The sequence below is a fragment of the Emydura macquarii genome, unplaced genomic scaffold, assembly GCF_026122565.2.
Source record: "Emydura macquarii macquarii isolate MOO-44397 ecotype Brisbane River unplaced genomic scaffold, CSIRO-AGI_Emac_v2 contig_2768, whole genome shotgun sequence".
In the NCBI taxonomy this organism is placed as follows: domain Eukaryota; kingdom Metazoa; phylum Chordata; order Testudines; family Chelidae; genus Emydura; species Emydura macquarii.
This window is the reverse complement of record NW_027132905.1, coordinates 34,900,478-34,921,493: the sequence shown is the minus strand read 5'-3', so window position 1 is coordinate 34,921,493 and position 21,016 is coordinate 34,900,478. Positions and strand designations below refer to the sequence as shown.

Genomic DNA, 21,016 nt, shown 5'->3' with positions numbered 1-21,016 from the left:
TTGCTTGCAACTGGCAAAGCATTGTGAGACAGCCCAGGCTGGAGAGTTAAGGGGGCACAGCAGTGCCACCGTTCCAGGTTGTATCCTGGGGGTCTTGTCACACACACCATTTAACACACCCATGGGGGCCTCATCTTCCCTGAGACATTGGTATACTGTGTGTATGCATTTTGGAGCAAGCTGCACAGATTGCTGGCAGTTACTTGCTGGGCATGCCTAGTACATGTGACATGACACACTTTCAAGAAGGAGGCCACTTCTTTCCTAGGAAGGCCACTTTGGCCTGAACAAGGGGGTCAGCCCATCCACTATCTTCTAACTAATCTCCAATCAGCTTTAGACTTGCCATTTCCAGATGCAGACCACCCCGCATAATGACAGATTTGTCCTCTCCATACCCAGCAGGCCAGGCCCACAATATTAGTTTGGTTATGGTGAAAAGAGGCCGATCCACAGTGATCACTGTCTCTTGGCATGGGTTTAGGTGGAGTACAGCGTTCCTTATCACATCCATGGCTGGATGAATCATTGCCTCAGACTTGGAGTCATCTGGAAGGAAGGGAAGAATGCAGTGACAGCAGGGGCAGTCTGGCTCTGGCTGTTTGCTGGTATGGTAAGCTGCCCTGAAAATGGCTGGATCTCCACTGAAAGTGTGCAAACTTGCTGCCTGCTTTACTTGTTCAAGCAACCTGCATTCTCCTTTCAGGGCTTGGGTAATCAGCTGGTCATCAATCTTGATTTCAGCATTTGCAGCAGGGACAAGAGCACTGGTTTTCTTCAAGATCAACAGAGGGACAATTGTGTAAGACTCAGGAAGTGATGATACAGTCATCTTCATTGATGCTGCAGTCTTACAGTCCTGGGGGGGAATTCCACGGACAGATCTCTCCACTTGAATACTGGGATGCTGAAAAAGTGTATCCCAGTTCCATGGAAGGAGTCTGTTGCTGTGGTGAAGCTGGGAGTGTGGTCTATGTTATCTATGGCCACAGCAGTGAACAGACCACCATGAAGCTTTAGAGGACAGCACCATTATCATCCTTGAAGCGTTGGCATGCACGTTTGCCATGCTGGTAGAGATAACCAATGCTCTGTTATAGGAGAAGGACAATCCAAGTTTAAAGAACATATCTACTAGTTCACTTTTTTTCATGTCTGTACAAAAAGTGTCAAACCAATGTAGATTGGGAAAGGCATTGCTTGAGCTTCGCAGTGGTACAGACTTTCTGTTCCTTCATGGTGATGGATGCTGCTGTTGTACTGGGCCAAAGTAAGGGTAGCTGGATGAATGGAAACTTGTTTTGAGTTTTCATGTTTGGACCATCCAATACCATAGACATCAGTGCCAAATGTGACTCGGGCACAGATTTTGCTTGGCATCCTGAGTCAACTGATCCAGTAAACCGTGTTTTCATTTGAAACATGTCCCCTCAAATAATTTTTGCTGTTTGGGGCAGGTGAAGTGCTTCTTTGTCACAGCCTTCCTCACACGCTTTTTGGAGTTATGTCCAATATCCTGGTTGAAGACAAGGAGCACATCACATTCTTCTTTGTATGCTTGGAAATCTGGAATGTGTGAAAGGATACAAGATTTTAATTTAGTGCTGTGAATGCACCCCCACCAGCGTCACCCCCACTGTTCTAGTCTAGCTCTATAGAGCCTTGTGAGGTCTGCTGGTTTAAATACTGCACCTATGTCTTTGTGGTGCTTTGCTTAGTTTTCTTCTCCTTGATTTTGTTGTAGAGAGACACCAACATCTTGCATGATACTTTGCCTCTTGGGTCATTAAATCTCCTGCAGTTTTGCAAGCAAGCACTGGTCTTTCAGCTGAAGTGCACACCTGTGGACTCGACGATCTATGCCAAAGGCAGAAGCTTCATGGGAAGTTTCTGACAGTATCTTCATTTCACAAATAAAGCACACTTCTTTTTCTGGAGGTCCATTGTGTTGGTCACTTAAAGGAGTGTATTTCCCTGCAGTTCATCAGGGTGATCCACAGCTTTCTCAGTCCCGTCCCCCCCTGCCCCGCCCCCGCAGCCCTTTTAAATTTTGACCTTTTAAACATGACATACTTAATATACATATGTTTATGGATATGGGAAGTGCATTCAGCTTATGGGAATATCTGATATTTTCTACTAGAGTTTGATAGCCAGATCCGACATGCTTTCTTTTTGATTCTGCTGGATTAACCAACTCTGCACCTGTGTATTCCTAACAAAGCACACACTGCCCCAGTCAGTAGAGGAATGGGGCATCTTTGTTGATGGACCTGCCCTTGGAAAAGCTTGTGAAAAAGATACGTTTGATGCACTAGTAATAGCCTATAGTAATTTAACATCTTTTGCTCCTGTGTAGTTAATATTACCAATTACCAAGCAGCTTTCCACACAACCAACATAGCAACTGAAAGAAAAAGATAAATGTGACTAAATTCTGCCGAGACCATACTCGTTCAAAATTAGTACAAAATGGGGCCTTACACCAATTTTAAGGTCACACTGAAGCAAAACCAAGAATACATCCCTTGTATGTCTAATGGGAAAACAATGTTATTTGCCCATTGTGACGTTAAAATGCTGCCACAACCAACATGGCATGAGTTCACAATGGCCCTGTAACTGAAAATCGGTATTAGGTCAGGCCCGTAGACATATTTATCATAAAATCCACAATTCCTTCCCTTCTTTTCCTTTTTTGCCAAATCTGATAAGCTATATGAATTAGCCTCCATCTAGGAAGTGTTGAGGGAGCTAATTTATCTCTGGCAATGCTTCTCAGACTTTAGTGGAGAAGTAGTAGGGTGAACTTAGCTCCTGCAGGGAGTTTTATCCAGCAGATAACACAATGCCCACAGCACCCAACAGATTTCCTCCTGGGCAAAATAATTTACTTCTCCAAGAAGTGAGGCCAAGTCAAACAGTGCTATATATGACAATGCTTTCTGGGAGTGTGAGAAACAAGCTCTCTTTGTACAGGGTTACCCTGTTAAATTGTGCCATATTTCTAGTCTAATTTGTCTAGCTTCAGCTTCCCCATTGGATCTTGTTATATTTTTGTCTGCTTGATTGAAGAATCCTCTGTTCTCCATCACTGGCAATTTTTAATTCAAGATGGCATGTTTTGCTAAGATCTGCTGTAGTTCTAACACAAGTTAATTCTTGGAAGTCCTATGGACTGCGTGATACGGGTCTGGCTCGATTAGCACAGTGGACCCTTCTGGATTTATAACCTATGACCAGTGTGTTAGTCCTATTATTGCTTCTTTATAGTAGCAACTGCTTTATTATGGCTGGGAACAGCTTTTCAGGACATCCATCTTTCTATTGTAAGTGCAGAGATAGACAACACCCTGCTCCTGCCAGAAGGCTAAAGTTGTGTGCTATTAAAATATTGAACAGGCCAAAACTGCATGATGCATAATAAATACTGGGCATTCAAAGCACATTTACAAAAAGGAGGGATTTGGGTTTTTGAACAGAGAGAGAAAAGTGTAGGGTGTGTCAATACCAACGTTTCCAAACTTAGATCTGTAAAAAAATACGGATTTAGGTGCCAATCCTTTTGGCCTAAGCGACTTCGCCAAGATTACAATGCAAGTCAACGGCACGGCTAGGAAGCAGTTCTCCTAATATGCTAGCCTTTGCTCTATCCCCTGATTGGTATTGTCTTTTCTCTGGTCTGGTTTTAGAAGTGGTGTCGTGACAGTTCTGGGAATTCCAGTCTCCCATGGGAATGTTTGCTATACCTCTTTGCATGCTAGTAAGCAAGCCGTTCAGCCAACACCCAACCAAACAGAGAACGCACTTGAAGGGTTTTGTCAAGCTACATGTGCAGTTGTATTCCACAGATGCCTTCGAAGACAAGAATTGTGGAAGATTTTCCTCACATGCTTTCAATCTCCAGCCTCTTTGCTTTCCAGGAACAAACAGATTTACACACAAACCACAGCATTGGATTTTTCCCCCAAAATTTTATTTCCAGAGATTGAACTTCAGTTTCAAATACAAGTTTCCATTCCTGTGCCCTTCCCCCACATCAAGCAAATGCTGGGAAAAAATACTTTTCACTACAATGATCAGTAAAAAATAAATATTATAAAACTCCAGGACATAAGACTTCGTCATATTTGTAGAGAGCTAGTACAGATGATTTTCTTCCCCACCAAAGATTTGATCAGTAGAGGAGAAATGAAAAAGTTCTGTCCCCACAGTATTCTGTTGGGGACGGAGCTAATTCTCTTTAAAATATATTCCGGACTTCAACAACAATAAAAACCCACACCACAATTACTTCCTTATAATAAATTACTATGTACAGTTGTGATACATCTGCCAGTTGAGTGTTCTCTTGTTCACCTGTCAATTGCCAGAACAATACAGCTTTGTGGTGGTCTTGTACACAACAGATACAGCTGAATTAATTCCATTTTACCATGCGCTTCTTGCTTGGTGCTTCTGATCTCTCTCAAACCCATTAGTTGTGCCAGCAAAATGTGCAAACAAAAGATGGGGACATGGAAATAATGCAAGGTGTAGTCACCTCATCAGATAAAGTGCCATGTTTAAAAAAAACACTCGGGAAGAGTCAGAGCACTCTTGGAGTGAAGGCTATGCCTAATGGGAATGCTTCTTTGTTTCCAGTTTTGAATATGTTGTGATAAGATGCCATACGGTTTGATTCCTAGCTACTCTTGCTCCATTCCAGATGGAGGGGGCACGCCCTCCTCCAGGGGCTGTGAGTCTCCACAATGCAAGAGAGACTAGGACTCAAAGCTAGGGTCCAAAAAGGCACTTCTGAGCCTGGCTAGGAAGCCACTGTTTTGCCTGGCTAGTTTTATCCCCTCTCTAGTCAACAGGCCGGAGTTTATACACTTCTAAGGCTGCTGATGCATTCAGAATTAGGGAGTCAACGGTTCAAAACCAGTCAAGGTCACCTCTGCTTTGACACAGGACCCACTGCAATAGCTGCCTCACATTGGTGTGCCTGAATACCACTGGTGAGTGCAAGGACTATTCCACTGGCCAGCCTGGGGAAGGCAAGTGACTCATTTGGCATTCTGGCCCTCAACACAAAGTAGCAGAAATTTCTAGGGTCTAGCACTGTGAAATGCTGAGCACCCAGTTCCCAGTGAAGTCAACTGCATCTCCCAGGAGGCATTCAGCACCTCACAGGATCAGGCCTATAGAGAGGGAGCTGAGGTGCAGGACTTGCTGCAGCAGTTCTCATTAGTCTGCACCACCGTGGGAACCCTTTGAAGGTCGGGCTTATTGCACAACCCGAGAAGAGGCAGGAGGCAGAATCTAGGTGTTAACATGAGGTGTCTGGGGATGGGAGAAGGATTCTACAGTGACAGGGGAGCAGCTCAAGTGGGAAAACCTCAACCTTTACGAGAACATGAATTTGTCAGATAATTAAGGGAGCATGATCTTACCACAGATGGTTTGGCTATTTTCTTTTCATATGCTCTCTCAGGTTGAATCTTTAATTAGGAGGACACCAATGTTAAAACTTGGTTAATCTAATGGTTATTTGAATTAATTTTCTTCATCGGAATGATACTCAGATTGTCACTCATAAACTGAGGCCATAACTTGAACTGTAAGGGCCTGATTTTGGTCTCAAAGCCCAGCTTTACACAGCTGTAAGGTCTGACTGCAATGGCGTTACTCCAGCCTGATACCCCCAAAAGTGAGAGCAAAATCAGGTGTCAAGGGTTCCCAAACATTTGTTCTACTGTTACGCAATATTCGAAGAGTCACCCTGCTATCACTGTAGTTTGTGTTGTAAGAATGAAAATAGTTTTTGTTCTAGCATAGAGATGTTTGGACAAGCGAAGTGAACTTTGGGATACGACCGGTGCATAGGTACTGGGTCAATTTCCCTGGCATTTCATCAGGAGACAAGTTTTGAGCCTCAGACTTGTATCCCACAGCTACGGTCCAGGTTACATCCAGGAAGAGGTTTACGCATTGCCAAGAAGACCCACGGCTGGGTACATTCCCTTCACCATGAAGATGAGAGGGTGGGCCAAATTCTGACCTCAGTAGGTACAACTCCAGTAAAGGCAAGAAAGCTGCACCTGGGCTAAATTCAGACATGGTGAAATGCCATAGACGTCAATGTAGTTACACCAGGGACAGATTTGATCCCAAACATTTCAGAGGTTATTTTTTATCCGTTGGTCTGCAAGACACTTTTCCCTCTCAGAGGCATCTTAGCAGGTGCTTTGCAGTTGGGATAGTCATCACTTTCCTTCTTTCAGTACAGGATTCTCTGAAACATTTAGGTTCCATTGCAGGGGGGGTTGGTCTGCTATACTGTATGTCGGGTTATAAGTTTCAGGTACAAGATGATCCCACTAGTCTGATTATGCCTCTGTGACTGTTAGAGTAGTCTGTGGTTACAATTTGCTGGTTTAAAATATACAGATCTCAAATTTCAATAGGAAGTTGTTCATAATTATCTAAAATAGTAAAACAAACGCTCTCCACTGCTCTACATTTTAGGTAGACTTCTGCTTTCGCAGCATAGCTCCAACGAGATGCCAAGGCCCTTGGACCAGAATAAAAGCCTTCCCAGCTACAGTATCTGCAGAAAATACAGGCCAAGGTGGTTCAATGGAAGCCATAGACTGATGTTCATCTAGCCACTGACTCTTTTAAATACACATTTCCTAGTTGTACTCTGCAGCCATCTGCGCTGCATTGTGCCAACACTAGAAAGAGGTGCAATAGGTTTCCATCTTTCGCGAAAATGCAAACGCTGTTGCTCAAAAGGTCAGAAAGTAAAACTGTACTCCATTTAAAAAAACCATCAGTTCTCCTCTCCTGTGTATTACAAATATATAGATACACACTTAAATAAACCTACTCTATTTTCATGCCAACTAGGATATTTCATTGGGTTAGGCCAGGGTTGACCAAGCTACGGCCCACCAGAGCATTTAATGAGGCCCACAGCCTGCTTCAACACAATATACTAACTGCCAACTCATTAGCGTTTTGTCATGTTTACATCATTTTAGTTTACACAAGTGTGTAAATAGACAATACTGTACATAGAAACAACCTATCTTAATACACATGAAACAAGCTGAACTTAAAATATAAATCAAGAAGGTGACTTTAAATCTTATTAAAAGCTGTAGAATCTGTTTGGCCCACCCAAGAGTGTGCTTAGGTTTATGTGGCCCTCCTGTGTGATAAGATTGGGCACCACTGGGAGGATGGTAAGTAGCCATTTTCAAATCAACATCTCAGTGTTTAAGATACTTAGTGTTTCGGATACTGATCTCAGCCTTCCTGAGCTTCTTCCAGAGCTACAGCAGAGCTTGTGAAGGAGTCTAGGGCCCAGGAGTAGTGAGAGGACACCCCTTGTGGGTGTCTACTGCCCTACGGCTCTAGAAGAAGCAAAGAACGTTGTAAATTCATGATTTTAAGCAGCATAAAAATCTGAAAATGAATTTCTCATCTTAAACCCACACAGTGTTTTCTTGTAAAGAATATGTACACTCACCTCTACATCAAACCCTCAAATATCTGGGGAGAGTTTAAATGAAGTTTCTCCATTAACAAGTGTTAAACTTCATGTTAGTTATTACTTGTGGTGTCAGAGAGCAGGCACTACATAAACACTTTGAAACAGGCTGGGGAACTGCAGGAACTGCATTAACACAGATATTTCCTACCACTCCAGTTTGAAAGCGTTATTTGAAGTGACAAGACATCCCCTCACAGTTACGTTCAAGTACGTATGATTGCAATGATGAAAACTTTAGTAAGGATTAGGCAACTCATGGATGTGAACACAGGATAAGTCTTCATTTAGGTCACAGATGTCGCCTTTGGCAGGTTATCACAGTGACACATGAAGCTCTCATCATCTACACAATACCTAGGATGCAGTTAAACTTTCGTGCTCCACAAGGCGACTGGGAAGAAGATGTAAGTAGTGGACCAAACGAGATAGTAGAGAGAGACTATTGGATAGGAAGAGAGAAAAACCATCAGGATACCTGCAACAGGAAAGTAGCACAGAAAAGTAGGTCAGATACAATTTACAAGGATAACAAATGTAAATATGCATTTCACACACTTCCCCAAATCCCTGCCTTTCTGTCACTGAAAGATTTTCTAGCAGGTATTGTCCAGGTCTGAGACTGAAAAATTCTATTCACTGCTGGAAATAAATCCTTTTAAAAAACCCAGAAAGAGGTTTTTTCTTATGATCTGGTCTTTTCTTGTACCTTTCACAGCATGTAACTCTAGCAAAAGGAGCCATTTCCACCTGTCTAATGTACTTATGATCTTAACAAAGAAATATGTAATCCAGGAAAGTACTAGCTGCCAGAGATGGTCTTCTGTATAGAAGCAAAAACCTACTGCCTTCAAGGAGATTGTGTTAAAGATTTTGACAGCAAACATTAAAAGATCCCGCTAGATGCAGAGGTAATGCCATTCCCATCTCAGATTCTCTGCTGTGCCATATACACCTACTATTCAAAGATTTAACACTTAAACTGTCTCTTATCCTATTGCCTTCCTGCAGCACAGGGCACAGTACAGCTGTCAGCTCGGTGAACCAGTTCCATGACCCCAACCTTATACACGCACAAGTACCATGCTTCTGCAATTTCCATGCCATTTCTATTAAGTCTGACAAAATAATTTTCTAGCTGCTTTCACTGCTCCATTTCAGGGTTCTAAAAACAAAACAAGCCACGGTCTGTTATCTGTGGCTGGTAAAACTGCAGAATTAATGTTGCCGGTGGGCATTTATAGAGGCGTTGACTGGATATATTGGAGTAAATTTGATTTGAGCAATCAACTAGCAGGAATACAGCACAATTCTGAAGACTGTTTTTTTTTTAAATTCCCTTCTTACTAGCCTTTCTTAATGGAGAGGTATTTTAAAAATAGAGCTAACAAAATTACAGTGAATAAAGTATGAATGAAAAATGCAATTGTCCAGTAGGAGTTGCTGGGTATTTTACACTTTCCTCTGAAACAGCTCCCTCTGAAACATTCCCAGAGAAAGGAGACTGACTGAGCTAGATGGACTATTGATAGGATCTGGCGTGACACTTCCTATGTTTCTGAACCATCTAGGTTTATTTCAGGTAGGAGGAAGCATGATCTCAGAGTTTGAGCACGGCAATTGAGAGTTGGGAAACTGGTTCTATTCCTAGCCCAACCATGGCCACTGTGTGAATTTATGCAAGTGATTTCTGTGCCTGTGTCTGTTTGCCCAGGCCTAAAAACTGAGAAAATTTCTTCCCCATTTTGTAGAGTGCATTCACAACATCTCCGATGACAGGCACTATAGACGTTCCATGTATTATTCATTTTGCTTCTCTTAAAGAGGCATATGCTGTATTCAGCTGAATAACAAACCCCTCATGTTTCAAGCACGTGTTAAAGAACTTATAAACTACATATTTATTTTAGGTTTACACTACCAAAAAGACATTTATATTTTCATACAGCTCCCAAGAACGCTGGGTCACATTAATTTACCCTTTCCATCAGTTGAGCTGAAAGATAAAGTCAGAGATGGAACTAGCTAATGACGGGCAGGCACTGTGCCTCCCCCTTGATGTGCAGAGTGGCTCACCCCTTGTGTGTATTAACAGAAACAAATGAAAGACAAGGTTTAGTGCTGGTTTGTTTTTAAGCTTACCCCCTGCATAGACCATTTTTTTCCAGAGCTGGGACTCCAGTACTTTGTCATGAGGATAGAAGCCCTGGTCAACCATGAACAGGATCATTACTATGGCTATAATGCGTAGAACCACCAGGTTGCCCCCTGTCAAGAGGTACGTGCCAGTCAGGAGGGAAGACGCATATGGACAGGGCAGACCTCGGTACATGAAAGGGATTCCTACAAGGAAGAGGAAACAATGGGTGACTTTTCCTTTTAAAATTGCCACAAAGCTAGTAGACAGAGGATTCTGGGAAATAAAAAAAAATGTGTGGTTCAAATCTAAAAAGGGGCATGGACAGGTTAACCAAAAATCTGAACTGTTCTGCCCCCGTTTTATTTGTAATGCCTGAGATAAGAAAAAATGAACCCTTAAAAAAAAAAATCAAACGTTTCACCATTTTACTATGTGTATTTTCATTTCCCTCAGCTGGAAAAACATCAATGACTAGAAAGTAGATTTCATACTGTGCCCATCACTAGAGTACCTCAGTGCTGAGAAAAGGAATTGTAACAAAAGAGGATTCCAACCAAAACAGGGTGGTGGGCTAATTTTCCTCCCTCCTTCCCCTCGAGCAATCAGTTATATGTTTATTTCCCTCTTTTTTCCTCTCCTATCCTCCCTTAGAGGTTTTCTCCCTCTTGCTTTCCTTTCTTCCACCTCTCACTGCTACTATTGGAAGGGAAAATGTTGACATAATTTACTTAGACTTCTGTAAGGCATTTGACGTGGTACCACACAACATTTTGATTAAAAAAAACCAGAATAATATAAAATATAAATATATATATAATTTTATAAATATAAAATTAACATGGCATAAATGAATTAAAAACTGGCTGATAGTCTCAAAATGTAACTGTAAATGGGGAATTGTCATCAAGCAGGTGTGTTTCAAGAGGGGTCCCACAAGGATTGGTTCTTGGTCCTATGCTATTTAACATTTTTATCAGTAACCTGGGAAAAAACAAAATCATCACTGAAAAAGTTTGCAGAGGACACAAAAATTAGGCGAGTGGTAAATAATGAAGAGGACAGGTCACTGATTCAAAGTGATCTAGATTGCTTGGTAAACAGGGCACAAGCAGACAATATGCATTTAATACCTGTGGAACTCCTTGCCAGGAGATATTGTGAAGGCCAAGACTATAACGGGGTTAAAAAAAGAAATACACAAATTCATGGAGGATAGGTCCATCTATGGCTATGAGCCAGACGGGCAGGAATTGCTGAGTGCCAGAAGTTGGGAATGGGAGACGGTGGATGGGTCACTTGATGATTTTGTCTGTTCTGTTCATTCACTCTCAAGCACCTGGCGTTGGCCACTGTTGGAAGACAGGCTATGGGGCTAGATGGACCATTGGTCTGACCCAGTGTGGCCATTCTCATGTAATACGGATAAACATAGAAGTATACATCTAGGAACAAAGAATGTAGGCCACATTTACAGGATGTGGGATTCTATCCTGGGAAACAGTGATTCTGTAAAAGATTTGGGGAGGATGATAGGGACTAGTCAGCTGAACTTGAGCTCCCAGTGTGAAACTGTGGCCATACTGGGTAATGTGATCCTGGGATGCATAAATGGGAATCTGGAGTAGGAGAGTAGAGAGGATATTTTATCTCTTGTGTTTGGCACTGGTGCGATTGTTGCTGGAATACTGTGTCCAAATCTGGTATTCACAATTCCAGAAGGAGGCTGATAAATTGGAGAGGGTTCAGAGAAGAGCCACGAGAATGATTAAAGGATTAGAAAACCTGCCTTATAATGATTGAGCTTCTTGAGTCTATCTATTTAGCTTAGCTTCACAGATTGTAAGGCCAGAAGGGACCACTGTGATCATCTAGTGTTCTAGTCTGACCTTTTGTACAGCTCAGGCCATAGAACTTCCTCAAGATAATTCCTAGAGCAAATTTTTTAAGGAAAAAAAAAAAAAAAAAAGCCAATCTTGATTTAAAAATTGTCAATGATGGGGAATACATTACAACCCGTGGTAAATTGTCCTAGTGATTAATTACTCTCACTGTTAAAAATGTATGCCTTATTTCAGGTCTGAATTTGTCTAGCTTCACCTGCCAGCCACTGGCTCATGTTAGACCTTTCTCTGTTAACCTGAAGAGTCCATTATTAAATATTCGTTCCCCAGGTAGGTACCTATTGACTGTAATCAAGTCACATTTTAACCTTCCTTTGTTAAGCTTATGGTTAAGGGGTGACTTAATTCAGTCTATACATACCTGTGTGGGGAACAAATATTTACTAACGGGCTCTTCAATCTAGCAGCGAAAAGTCTAACATGGTTCAATGGCTGGAAGTTGAAACTAGAGCAATTCAGACTGGAAATAAGGTGTAATTTTTAACAGTGAGGGTAATTAACCATTGGAACAATTTACCAGGGTCATGGTGGATTTTCCATCACTGACTATTTTTAAATCAAGATGGGCTGTTTTTCTCAAAGCTCTGCTCTAGGGATCATTGTGGGGCAGGTCTTTGGCCTGTGCTATGCAGGCGATCAGACTAGATGATCACATGGCTTTTGAATCTATGAAAGACTAGCTCAAAGTGGTGTATTTTACACTTTGCTCCAAAGGTTGTAAGATTGATTTATGGCCATTCCAGCCTCCTCCAGCAGTGAGTTCCAGAGCCTTAGAGCTGTTAGCATCTAAGCCCTATTTCCTTCTCTTGAGTTTCTGCCTCATGGTAGATCAATTCCTTTGGAACGTAGCTATCACAGGAGGCTGTATCATCAGCGACAGGCACTCTCTTAGGCAGCATTTCTAACCTTCAAAGTCTCCATGGAACTGGCTGAAGACTTTGAATCTGATCTAATATTTCTAACCCTGCAGGAAAAGGCCTAACTCCCAACACTTATTTTTTTTCAGTTTAGTGGGGATCAAAAACAAATCATGAAAACATTTCTATGCACATTAGGTTTCTAGAAAACCTAAATTTGGGGCCCAAACTAGCTGAGACAGGAACACACTGCATACCCTGTATGTGCTTTTCAAGTACTGCATGTCTCTTTTCCTAGCCATGGTGAGTGAAAGGCCAAAAGTCAACAAACCCCACGAGTGGTGAAGTGTAGATTTGTTATCTACAAGCTTTTCGGTTTTCAGAGTTGAATGTGCTGTTAAAACACAGAGAGAGAGACTGATGTTGAAAGTCTCTAACACATACACATAGCATCTCACCCACTCTTCCACAGGGGGCAAAATTGTACCCACTGAAAGAAAAACCTGCTGGAGTGGGACAGACGAAGAAACTCCCCGAGGAAAACCCTGTGGTACTGGGAGCCTGAAGCCTTTCATACTGCTCCCCATCCCCCAGGTACTGTCCTGCTCTCCCACACCCAGCAGCAGAGGTCCATCCCTCGTGCCTCGCACAACTCAACACTATCACGCACAGAGGGGCCATTACTTGCAGTAGCAGACATGAAAGGGACCCAATGAGAGTCACTGCTGTTTAGAGCAGCCTCAGAAACCTCACAGGGTGTGGGGCATGTGGCTTCCCAGCCACAGGCCCAAATCCCACAGTTCAAAAAGGACTGTCCTGGGGTCCCAGGAAGGTGAAAGAGGGGAACCCACTGCAGGGCCAGCATTACTGTCTCACTCCATTTCCCCCTGCGGTGGGTGCTGCAGGCCCACATTAGCAGAGAGTAGAACAGAAGCTGAAGAAGCTCCTACAACTAGAAGGTAATTCACTTTCAGCCATTTACGCCCGGCTTATGTTCTGTTATTATTGGCTGTGATCATGCTCCAGACCCACGCAGAGAAAGTGAGACCACATACTTACCACTTGAGAAGAAGCACAAGCGGGCAAAGACTGCGAGCACATAGACGATAGCCAGCAACCCATCCAGGATCCCATGAGCCTGCAGCAGCAGAGCTGTGGCCAGACCGAATGAGGTGAAGTCAGCAAAATCATCCAGCTTGGCACCTGCAGTGAGTGTGAAACAGCTGCTCAGTGACCACGCAATCTGATCCCAACGCCACAAATGGCAGCAAGGCGCAGGAGGGTTTCCCAAGCAAGTGCTCTCAGGGTGAGTCTAGCATCACCCACAAGTGCACTTCTTCATGGACTGAACACGGTTAGCACTATCGTCACCAGCATAACACTTACCTTACAGTAAGCAACTAAAGGAGCTCAATTTATTTAGCTGATTAAAGGTTAAAAGGTGCCTTGATCATGACCTGTAAGTGTCTAGACAGGGAGATTTCTGACAGCAGGGGGCTCTTTAATTCAGCAAAGGTAGAACAAGACCCAAAAGCTGGAAGTACAAGCTAGACAAATTCAAAGTGGAAATACGGCCCGATTTTTTAACCATGAAGATAATTAACCATTGGAACAGCTAAGTAAGGGAGGTGTGGATTATTTTCAGGCTTGGGCTCAAGTCAGGTAGATGATGGTGTGAAAGATGTTCAAGCTTTGGTGAATGGAAAGAGTCTTGTTTTAACCTTTAATTTTACAAACCACTTAGAACAGTCAGCTAGACACATTTTAAACTGCCCCTACTTTGTGGTGCAACAGAGAGATCCTGCCTTCAGGCCTTCATCAGGGCACCATGTGCCCTTCTGCAAAAGGAGAGAGCACTGAACCCGGAGGACAGAGAGAGAAGATGGATCCTCCTGTCAAAAGGTTCATTTTTTGCCACCCAGTATTTCTGACCCATCCATGCTGTATTTCCGACCCATCCATGCTCAAGTTCTACTTGATGAAGGGGGGCTGCGTTCGGAGTTCAGGACCTGCTATCTCTCACAGTGTGAGAAGTTCAGTTTGTAGAGTGGATGAATTATGGCTGCTCTTCAGTTTCTCGACTTCTAGAGAGCCTTCCTGTCCCCTCAAATGAGCTCTATTGTTCCTCCCCACCTTTCTCCAGCCCTTTCTCCCCAAGCCTTAGCTGAACTACTGAACTTGGCTTGTTTCACATTCAGTGCACAGTGATACACAAGATTTTCTCTCCCTCAAGGCAACCACCAACGTGAAAGAGCACAGAGGATCACCATCCCCTCTACACAACAGATTCAAAAGAGCTCTCTGGGCCAGTAATGTTAATTTTCAATATGTCTTGGAACACTGGGGAAGTTCCAGAAGAAAGCTATTGTGCTGACATTTAAAAGGTAAATGGGATGAGCCAGGTAATTATAGGCCTGTCAGTCTGACATCAACCATGAGCAAGATCATGGAGCAACTGATACAGGATTCAATTAATAAAGGATTAAATGAGGGGCTGGAAGTTATTTGCTTAATAAGTTTTTTAAGGTTTGCCATGACTCAATTGCCACACAAACATTCCTTTATTAGTCCCGAAGGCCACTTGGTGTTGATAACATCCACAATACAAATGTAAGCAGATACACCCATATTCGATATCCAATGATACAGTGATAAGCATTGGCCAAAATACAACCAGATCAGGCCCGGGAGACACCTTCCCATGATGGTGTGACTCCAGAGAGATCAGGAAAAGCTCTGACAAGGAACCCCCAGAAACCTTGCTTTGTATACACTATAATGCACAAGGGATGTCATTGCTAATTACTGGACCTTAGCTGAAGTCAGCTGAAGCCGTTTACATCGCTTTGCCATATTTTTTCCTAGCTACTGGTCTAAGCATTTCTAACTAATTATTTACTGCATCTGGGATCTACTTAACAATTTCTCTTTATTTCTATTGCTTAGCCCAAACCTTAAATAAGAAAAACTCTGGTATTTCCAGGGTCAGTACAAGTTAAACACAAACAATCCTTCTTTCTCATGATCTAATCCTTTTTAGTCACATGCTTCCGGCCTATCACTCACACACTCAATTTAAAGCCATAATTTACTGGGGTCTATTCCTACAGAAGAGTAATATAATCAACGCCAATCAACATGGATAAATGGAAAACAGATCCTGTCAGACTAACTTGATCTCTTTTTTTGAGGAAATTACAAGTTTGGTTGCCAAAGGTAATAGTGTTGACTTAATATACTCAGACTTCTGCAAGGCATTTAACATGGCACTGCACATTACATGCATTAAAAGCTGCCTAACTGATAGGTCTCAAAATGTAATTGTAAACAGGGAATCATCGAGTGTGTGGGCTCCGACTCCTGGCCCTACGCTATTTAACATTTTTATCAATGACCTGGAGGAAAACATAAAATCATCCCTGATAAAGTTTGCAGATGACAAAATTGGGGGGTGATAAATAATGAAGAGGACAGGTCACTGATTCAGACTGGGTGCAAGTAAACAATATGCATTTTAATACCGATACATGTGAATGTCTGCATCTAGGAACAGAGACCACAGGCCCTATTTACAGGATGGGCATCTCTATCCTGGGAAACAGAGACCAGAAAAGATTTGGGGATCATGATGGACAATCAGCTGAACATGAGCTCCCAGTGTGACGGTGTGGCCAAAAGAGCCAATGTATCCTGGGATGCATAAACAGGGGAATCTGGTGTAGGAGAGTAGAGAGGATATTTTACCTCTGCATTGGCACTGGTGCGACTGCTGTTGGAATACCATGTCCAGATCTGGTGTTCACAGTTCAAAAAGGATGTTGATAAATTGGAGAGGTTTCAGAGAAGAGCCATGAGAATGATTAAAGGATTAGAAAATCTGCTTTATAGTGATAGAATTTCTTGAGTCTATCTGTTTAGCCTAACAAAGGGAAGGTTAAGGGGTGACTTGATCACACTCTAAGTACCTATACAGGGAACAAATGTTTAAGAATGAACTCTTCAATTTAGCAGAGAAAGGTCTAGTATGATCCAGTGACTGGAAGTTGAAGCTAGACAAATTCAGAGTGGAAATATGTAAAATTTTAGCCACGAGAGTAATTAACCACTGGAAAAAATTACCAAAGGTTGTGTTGGAGCCTCCATCACTGACAATTTTTAAATCGAGACTGGATGTTTGTTCTAAAAGATCTGCTCTAGGGATTATTTTAGGTAAATTCTCTGGCCTGTGTTATCCAGAAGATCAGACTAGATGATCACAGTGGTCCCTTCTGGCCTGGGATCTATGAATGTATGAAGAGTGGCTTAAGGACTTTTGGCTTAAGGACTTTCCTAAATTCTCTAGTTGAGGACTGTCTTTCCCTGACCCAGCACAAACCCTTGTCCACCCAAAGACAAGCAAGAGCACCCCGCTCCAGAGATGATTAGGTACGGGAGGCAGTCACCATTTATGCTTAATCCTAGCAGGATAAGTGCTGCCAATTCAGACAGCTTTACGATGCCACCACTATCAAAGCACTGGCTAAGAGAAAGACAGTTCTCTCCTTCCCTTCCTGTACTTGCCAAGATCCCAGTAGCTGCTCCCCATTGACTTGTGCAAGTGACTCAGTGCACAGTACAGTCAGAAGTACTCTGCACCCCAAGCATGAGACGCCAGAAATGGGGGCACCTCAAGATGGGTTCAAGTCAATGGGAAGGACAGGGCATAAATAGCATTAGCAGGATCTACTGCAGAGTTATGGGAGACAGGAGGTGCTGCAGGGAAGGAGGAAGATGAAGGTGAAGCATAATGGTCTACAGACAGTAGTTAAGAGAGCTTCTCTTCTTGCTCTTTCATAACACAAGAAAGGACCATTCAATGAAATTAAAACATGACAAATTCAAAACTGATAAAAGAAAATCCTTTACACAGTGGGCAATTAGCCTGTGGAATTCATTGCCAGGATGTTGCTGAGGCCAAGGACTTAGCAAGATTCAACAAGGAATTGGCTGGATCAAGAACAAGAATAACTAGCGTTACAATAACTAATGCTAAGAAAAGACATTTTGGAAGGGATGTAAAACCTGATGCTGCAGGGCTTAAACTGATCTCTTCTTACATGTGTTAGGATGAGACATTCACATGGAGCTCCAATTAGTCCACATCTGCCAGACAAGAGGTTTGGTGCACCTTCCTCTGTGGCATCTGGTTCTGGCCCTGGGCCATGTTAGAGGCAGAATACAGGACTAGATGGACCACGGGTCTGGTCTGGTGTCTTCCTATATTCCTGCTTTCCTCACGCCAGAGAGTATTAAGACAGAGGTCTGGCATTTTTTATTTTAAGTTTAAACAGCTGGCCCCTCTAATCCCACTGAGCAGATTCTTTTACTTTACTCGTCTTAGGGGCCCAAATTTTTATTAATAGCCGGTATTTGTTTGGTAAGACAGAGTGTACATTTACTGTACTAGACACTTAAACCCACTCCCAAAGAGTTAATATCTACAAGAGAAGAGTTCACGCTGTGGATTAGAACGATCTTTGTTTTCCCTGAAAACCCTTTATTTTAAAATTGGCACCTTCTTATACCAAAAGTCTGCTCCCTGTGTGTATCAGAGCCTCCTCTGCCAACTGCACTGACTGTAATAATGCAGGTGTATTTATTCCCATTGGCTCTGGAGAAACAATGTAGCTATGGCAGAGGGTGCAGGACTCTGCTCTGGCCTGTATACCATCAAAATTGCTGACTACCTGAGCCTTATGGCAAAATCTAGCCTGACTCCTAGCTCCCAAGGGGATCTTCCAGGGCTGCCAGTTAGAAAAATGCTGCTTATAAACCGAGCACATTTGAGCCAGAGTCATTGAGAGACGCCAGACATGGAGAATGCCGCAGTGCCTCTCTCATATAAGCACAGTGAGATAGTGGAGCCAGAGGACAAGCTGCTCGAAGGCAGCATCACAACTGAGTTCTAAGCACACTGCTCCAGTTCCAAACACGTCCTTATCCTGGCTGCACTCACAGGAATGACTCTCTCAGTGCCATATAGGATTAGTCACAGAGACACAACTCTGCAATGTCCAGGGGCCTGGCTGTCCTTGTACAGCCTGCACTCCCAAGGCCAGATTTGGTGTGGCAATAACTTACACCAGTCCAACGCAGGCATGAAATGCCCCCATTCCGATTTGTGGTGTTTTATACTCACTTTGCACTTGTGTAAAGGACTCCACAAAGTGCAGGGCAATGGTGAATCTGGTCCCAGCGATTGCAGTGGAGGCTTTGGGTGGGCTAGAAATGCAGCACTGGACCACAGACCACTCCCCATCTCATGAACTTCTCTTTTTACTGCTATATTTAGCCCTCGGCGCTTGCAAGGCTGATTATGTCTTCACATATGCCTGCGTCCATACAGCACGTCTTGAAAACCTAGAACTACACCATATATCCTCTCTTTGCTCTGATTTGAAAGACGATAACAGATGAAGCTGGACTGCACTGGAAATTTGGGTTTAATATACAATTTCTCTCTTCTGTCTCCAGTCAGACTCTCCCATTTACATTCTGCATGAGCTGATGTAGAGCAATCAGCAATCCCAAATAGTTGGGAGTGAAAAAACAGGTGGTGATAGAAAACTAAGGGCTGTTTCTCTCAGTTTCCCCATCAGATCATTTATAGGCTATCCAGGGAAGTTGCCTCCCTGCAGAATTAGAAGGGTTTTAAACCCGCCCATCGCCAGGACTCACCGATCCCAGAGTTTTGCATGGATCTTGGGACAAGCCAGAGGCAAGGGCTCTTTGCAGTCAGTCTGATGGTGGAAGATGAATGGAGAGCACCCATCCATATGTGTGGATCCCCACTGGAAGTGGAGTCCAGGGGAACAGTGCAGCAGAGACCTCCATTCCACAGCCTCTGGACAGGGATGCAGTATGTTTCCTCTCACTGTGCAGAGGCAACAGCTAAGGCCTATGTTATTTTCCCCTCCAACATAGAATTTTCGCCCCACCTGTCTTCTTCATACAGACTGGTCAAATGGATATGGGTTTTAGTGCTTCATAATGGTCTCACTGTCTGCAATGACATCACTCATGAGAACTCCTGGACAAACTGCTGCTGCTGAATGGCTACCAGGAGAGGAACCACGTGAACGCGACTGAGTTTTGTGCGTGTGCGTAAATTTGCAACAAGAAATGCTAGCACGAAAAAAGGGCATAATCTGAAATTCTTTGGAGTCTAACATGTTCAAGGCACCTCCAAAGAGGGGTCTCAACTGCAATTCAGAAGAATGCTTGTGAACCACAGAATCCTAAACTCAATCTCATAAATTCAACAGGAAAACTAACCCACATTTAGCAAGAAGCCTCCAGCCTTAGGGACAGCACATACTATGTCAGCAGATAGAGTATCTCATGCAAGGGGAGAACCAACATGTGTAATAATTACCTGGCACAGTAGCCTCTGTGCTTGAAAACCCTCCCTGCCTCGGAGTTGAGTGGTGGGGTAGCCGTTACAGCCGGTGGGCTAATTTCATCTCTGGGGTGCAATTTATCCTGTCCGTCAGGGACGAGTGTACCCCAATATGTCTAGTTTGTTCATTAAGTAGATTGGAAACAGTATTCTGAGCTTCTAAAGGACAAGATGGCACTCACCCAGGGCTGAGCAAGCATTCAGTTGCCTAGCAACCGCTCCATCAGCTAGATCAAGCAGGAAACCAATCAGGAGCAGCCAGCAAGCGCAGTGGTATTGCCTAGAGGAAAAGAGCAAGGGAAGGACATTAGTGTCTCCATGGCTACGTCAGGTTCCTAGGTTTGTAACAGGCAACAAGCATATTAATCTTCAGTATTGCCACGAGATGGCCCGTGAAGCTGGAATAGGCACAGCTCTACATCAATGCAGGAGCCTGAAATCAGCTCACTCCCAAGATTTTCAGTTACGCCTCTGCCTTAATGGGCCTGGCCGGCACCTCCTGGTGCTTGTTCACACAGATTCTCCTGAAGGTGAAGCAGCACTTAAAGTGGAAGAGCAAATTCCACTCTGAGATCGGGGGAACAAAGGCCAGTTTTGTACACACAACCACTTGCTGAGCCTTGGAGGAGGGAGGCTTATTGGACTTGGACCACACCAGGGACTGATGGGCTGCAATAGGGAATCAGGTACAGTCCTCCGTTATTTGAGGATGGAAACAACAATGCAGATAAGCACGCAGGAAAGGAGGAGGAATCAGTGGAGAATTCAGGACTATGTCTGGGATGACATGGTCCCCTGGACCAAACCAGATTAAAGTGCAGAAAAGCTTCACAGAGAGATCAAGCAGCTACAACAAATTTGGTGGGTTAGTGTTATAAGGGTTCCTCAGCAAAGGTGCAATCATTTTTGCAGCACAAAGTAAGTCCCTCCCTAGCTGTTCACTCTCCTGCTGATGTCCCTTATGACGTGGCTATGGATCTCCTACACTGTTGTTCCAAGAGCCCCTCAATTTTTATTCAAGTTGTCCCTCTGTCCTGGGTGTAAATGGAGGACAGAATTTGGTCCAATGAAGGACACGGCTACCCTAGAAATGGCGTTCTGCCAGGAAAATGTCTCCCTGTGATTCATCCCACTGAATGA

At 43.4% G+C, this 21,016-nt stretch overlaps 1 protein-coding gene across 7 annotated transcripts in view; it reads right to left on the bottom strand.

Annotated features, from left to right (window-relative positions):
- Nucleotides 1-3,954: 3,954 nt before the first annotated feature.
- The window catches only part of TMEM269 (transmembrane protein 269), a 37,742-nt gene continuing 20,680 nt past the window's right edge, over nt 3,955-21,016 (bottom strand). For 6 of the 7 annotated variants that reach the window (XM_067567014.1, XM_067567017.1, XM_067567011.1 and 3 more), the window contains 4 exons: nt 20,059-20,156; nt 13,498-13,641; nt 9,683-9,883; nt 3,955-8,018 (listed from right to left, as the gene is read on the bottom strand). In XM_067567014.1, the coding sequence (XP_067423115.1) occupies nt 7,909-8,018; nt 9,683-9,883; nt 13,498-13,641; nt 20,059-20,156 (553 nt within the window). In that variant the 3' untranslated portion in view covers nt 3,955-7,908. Of the gene's footprint in view, nt 8,019-9,682; nt 9,884-12,695; nt 12,833-13,497; nt 13,642-20,058; nt 20,157-21,016 lie in introns of those variants that run through there. The other variant, XM_067567013.1, reaches the window with a different exon arrangement.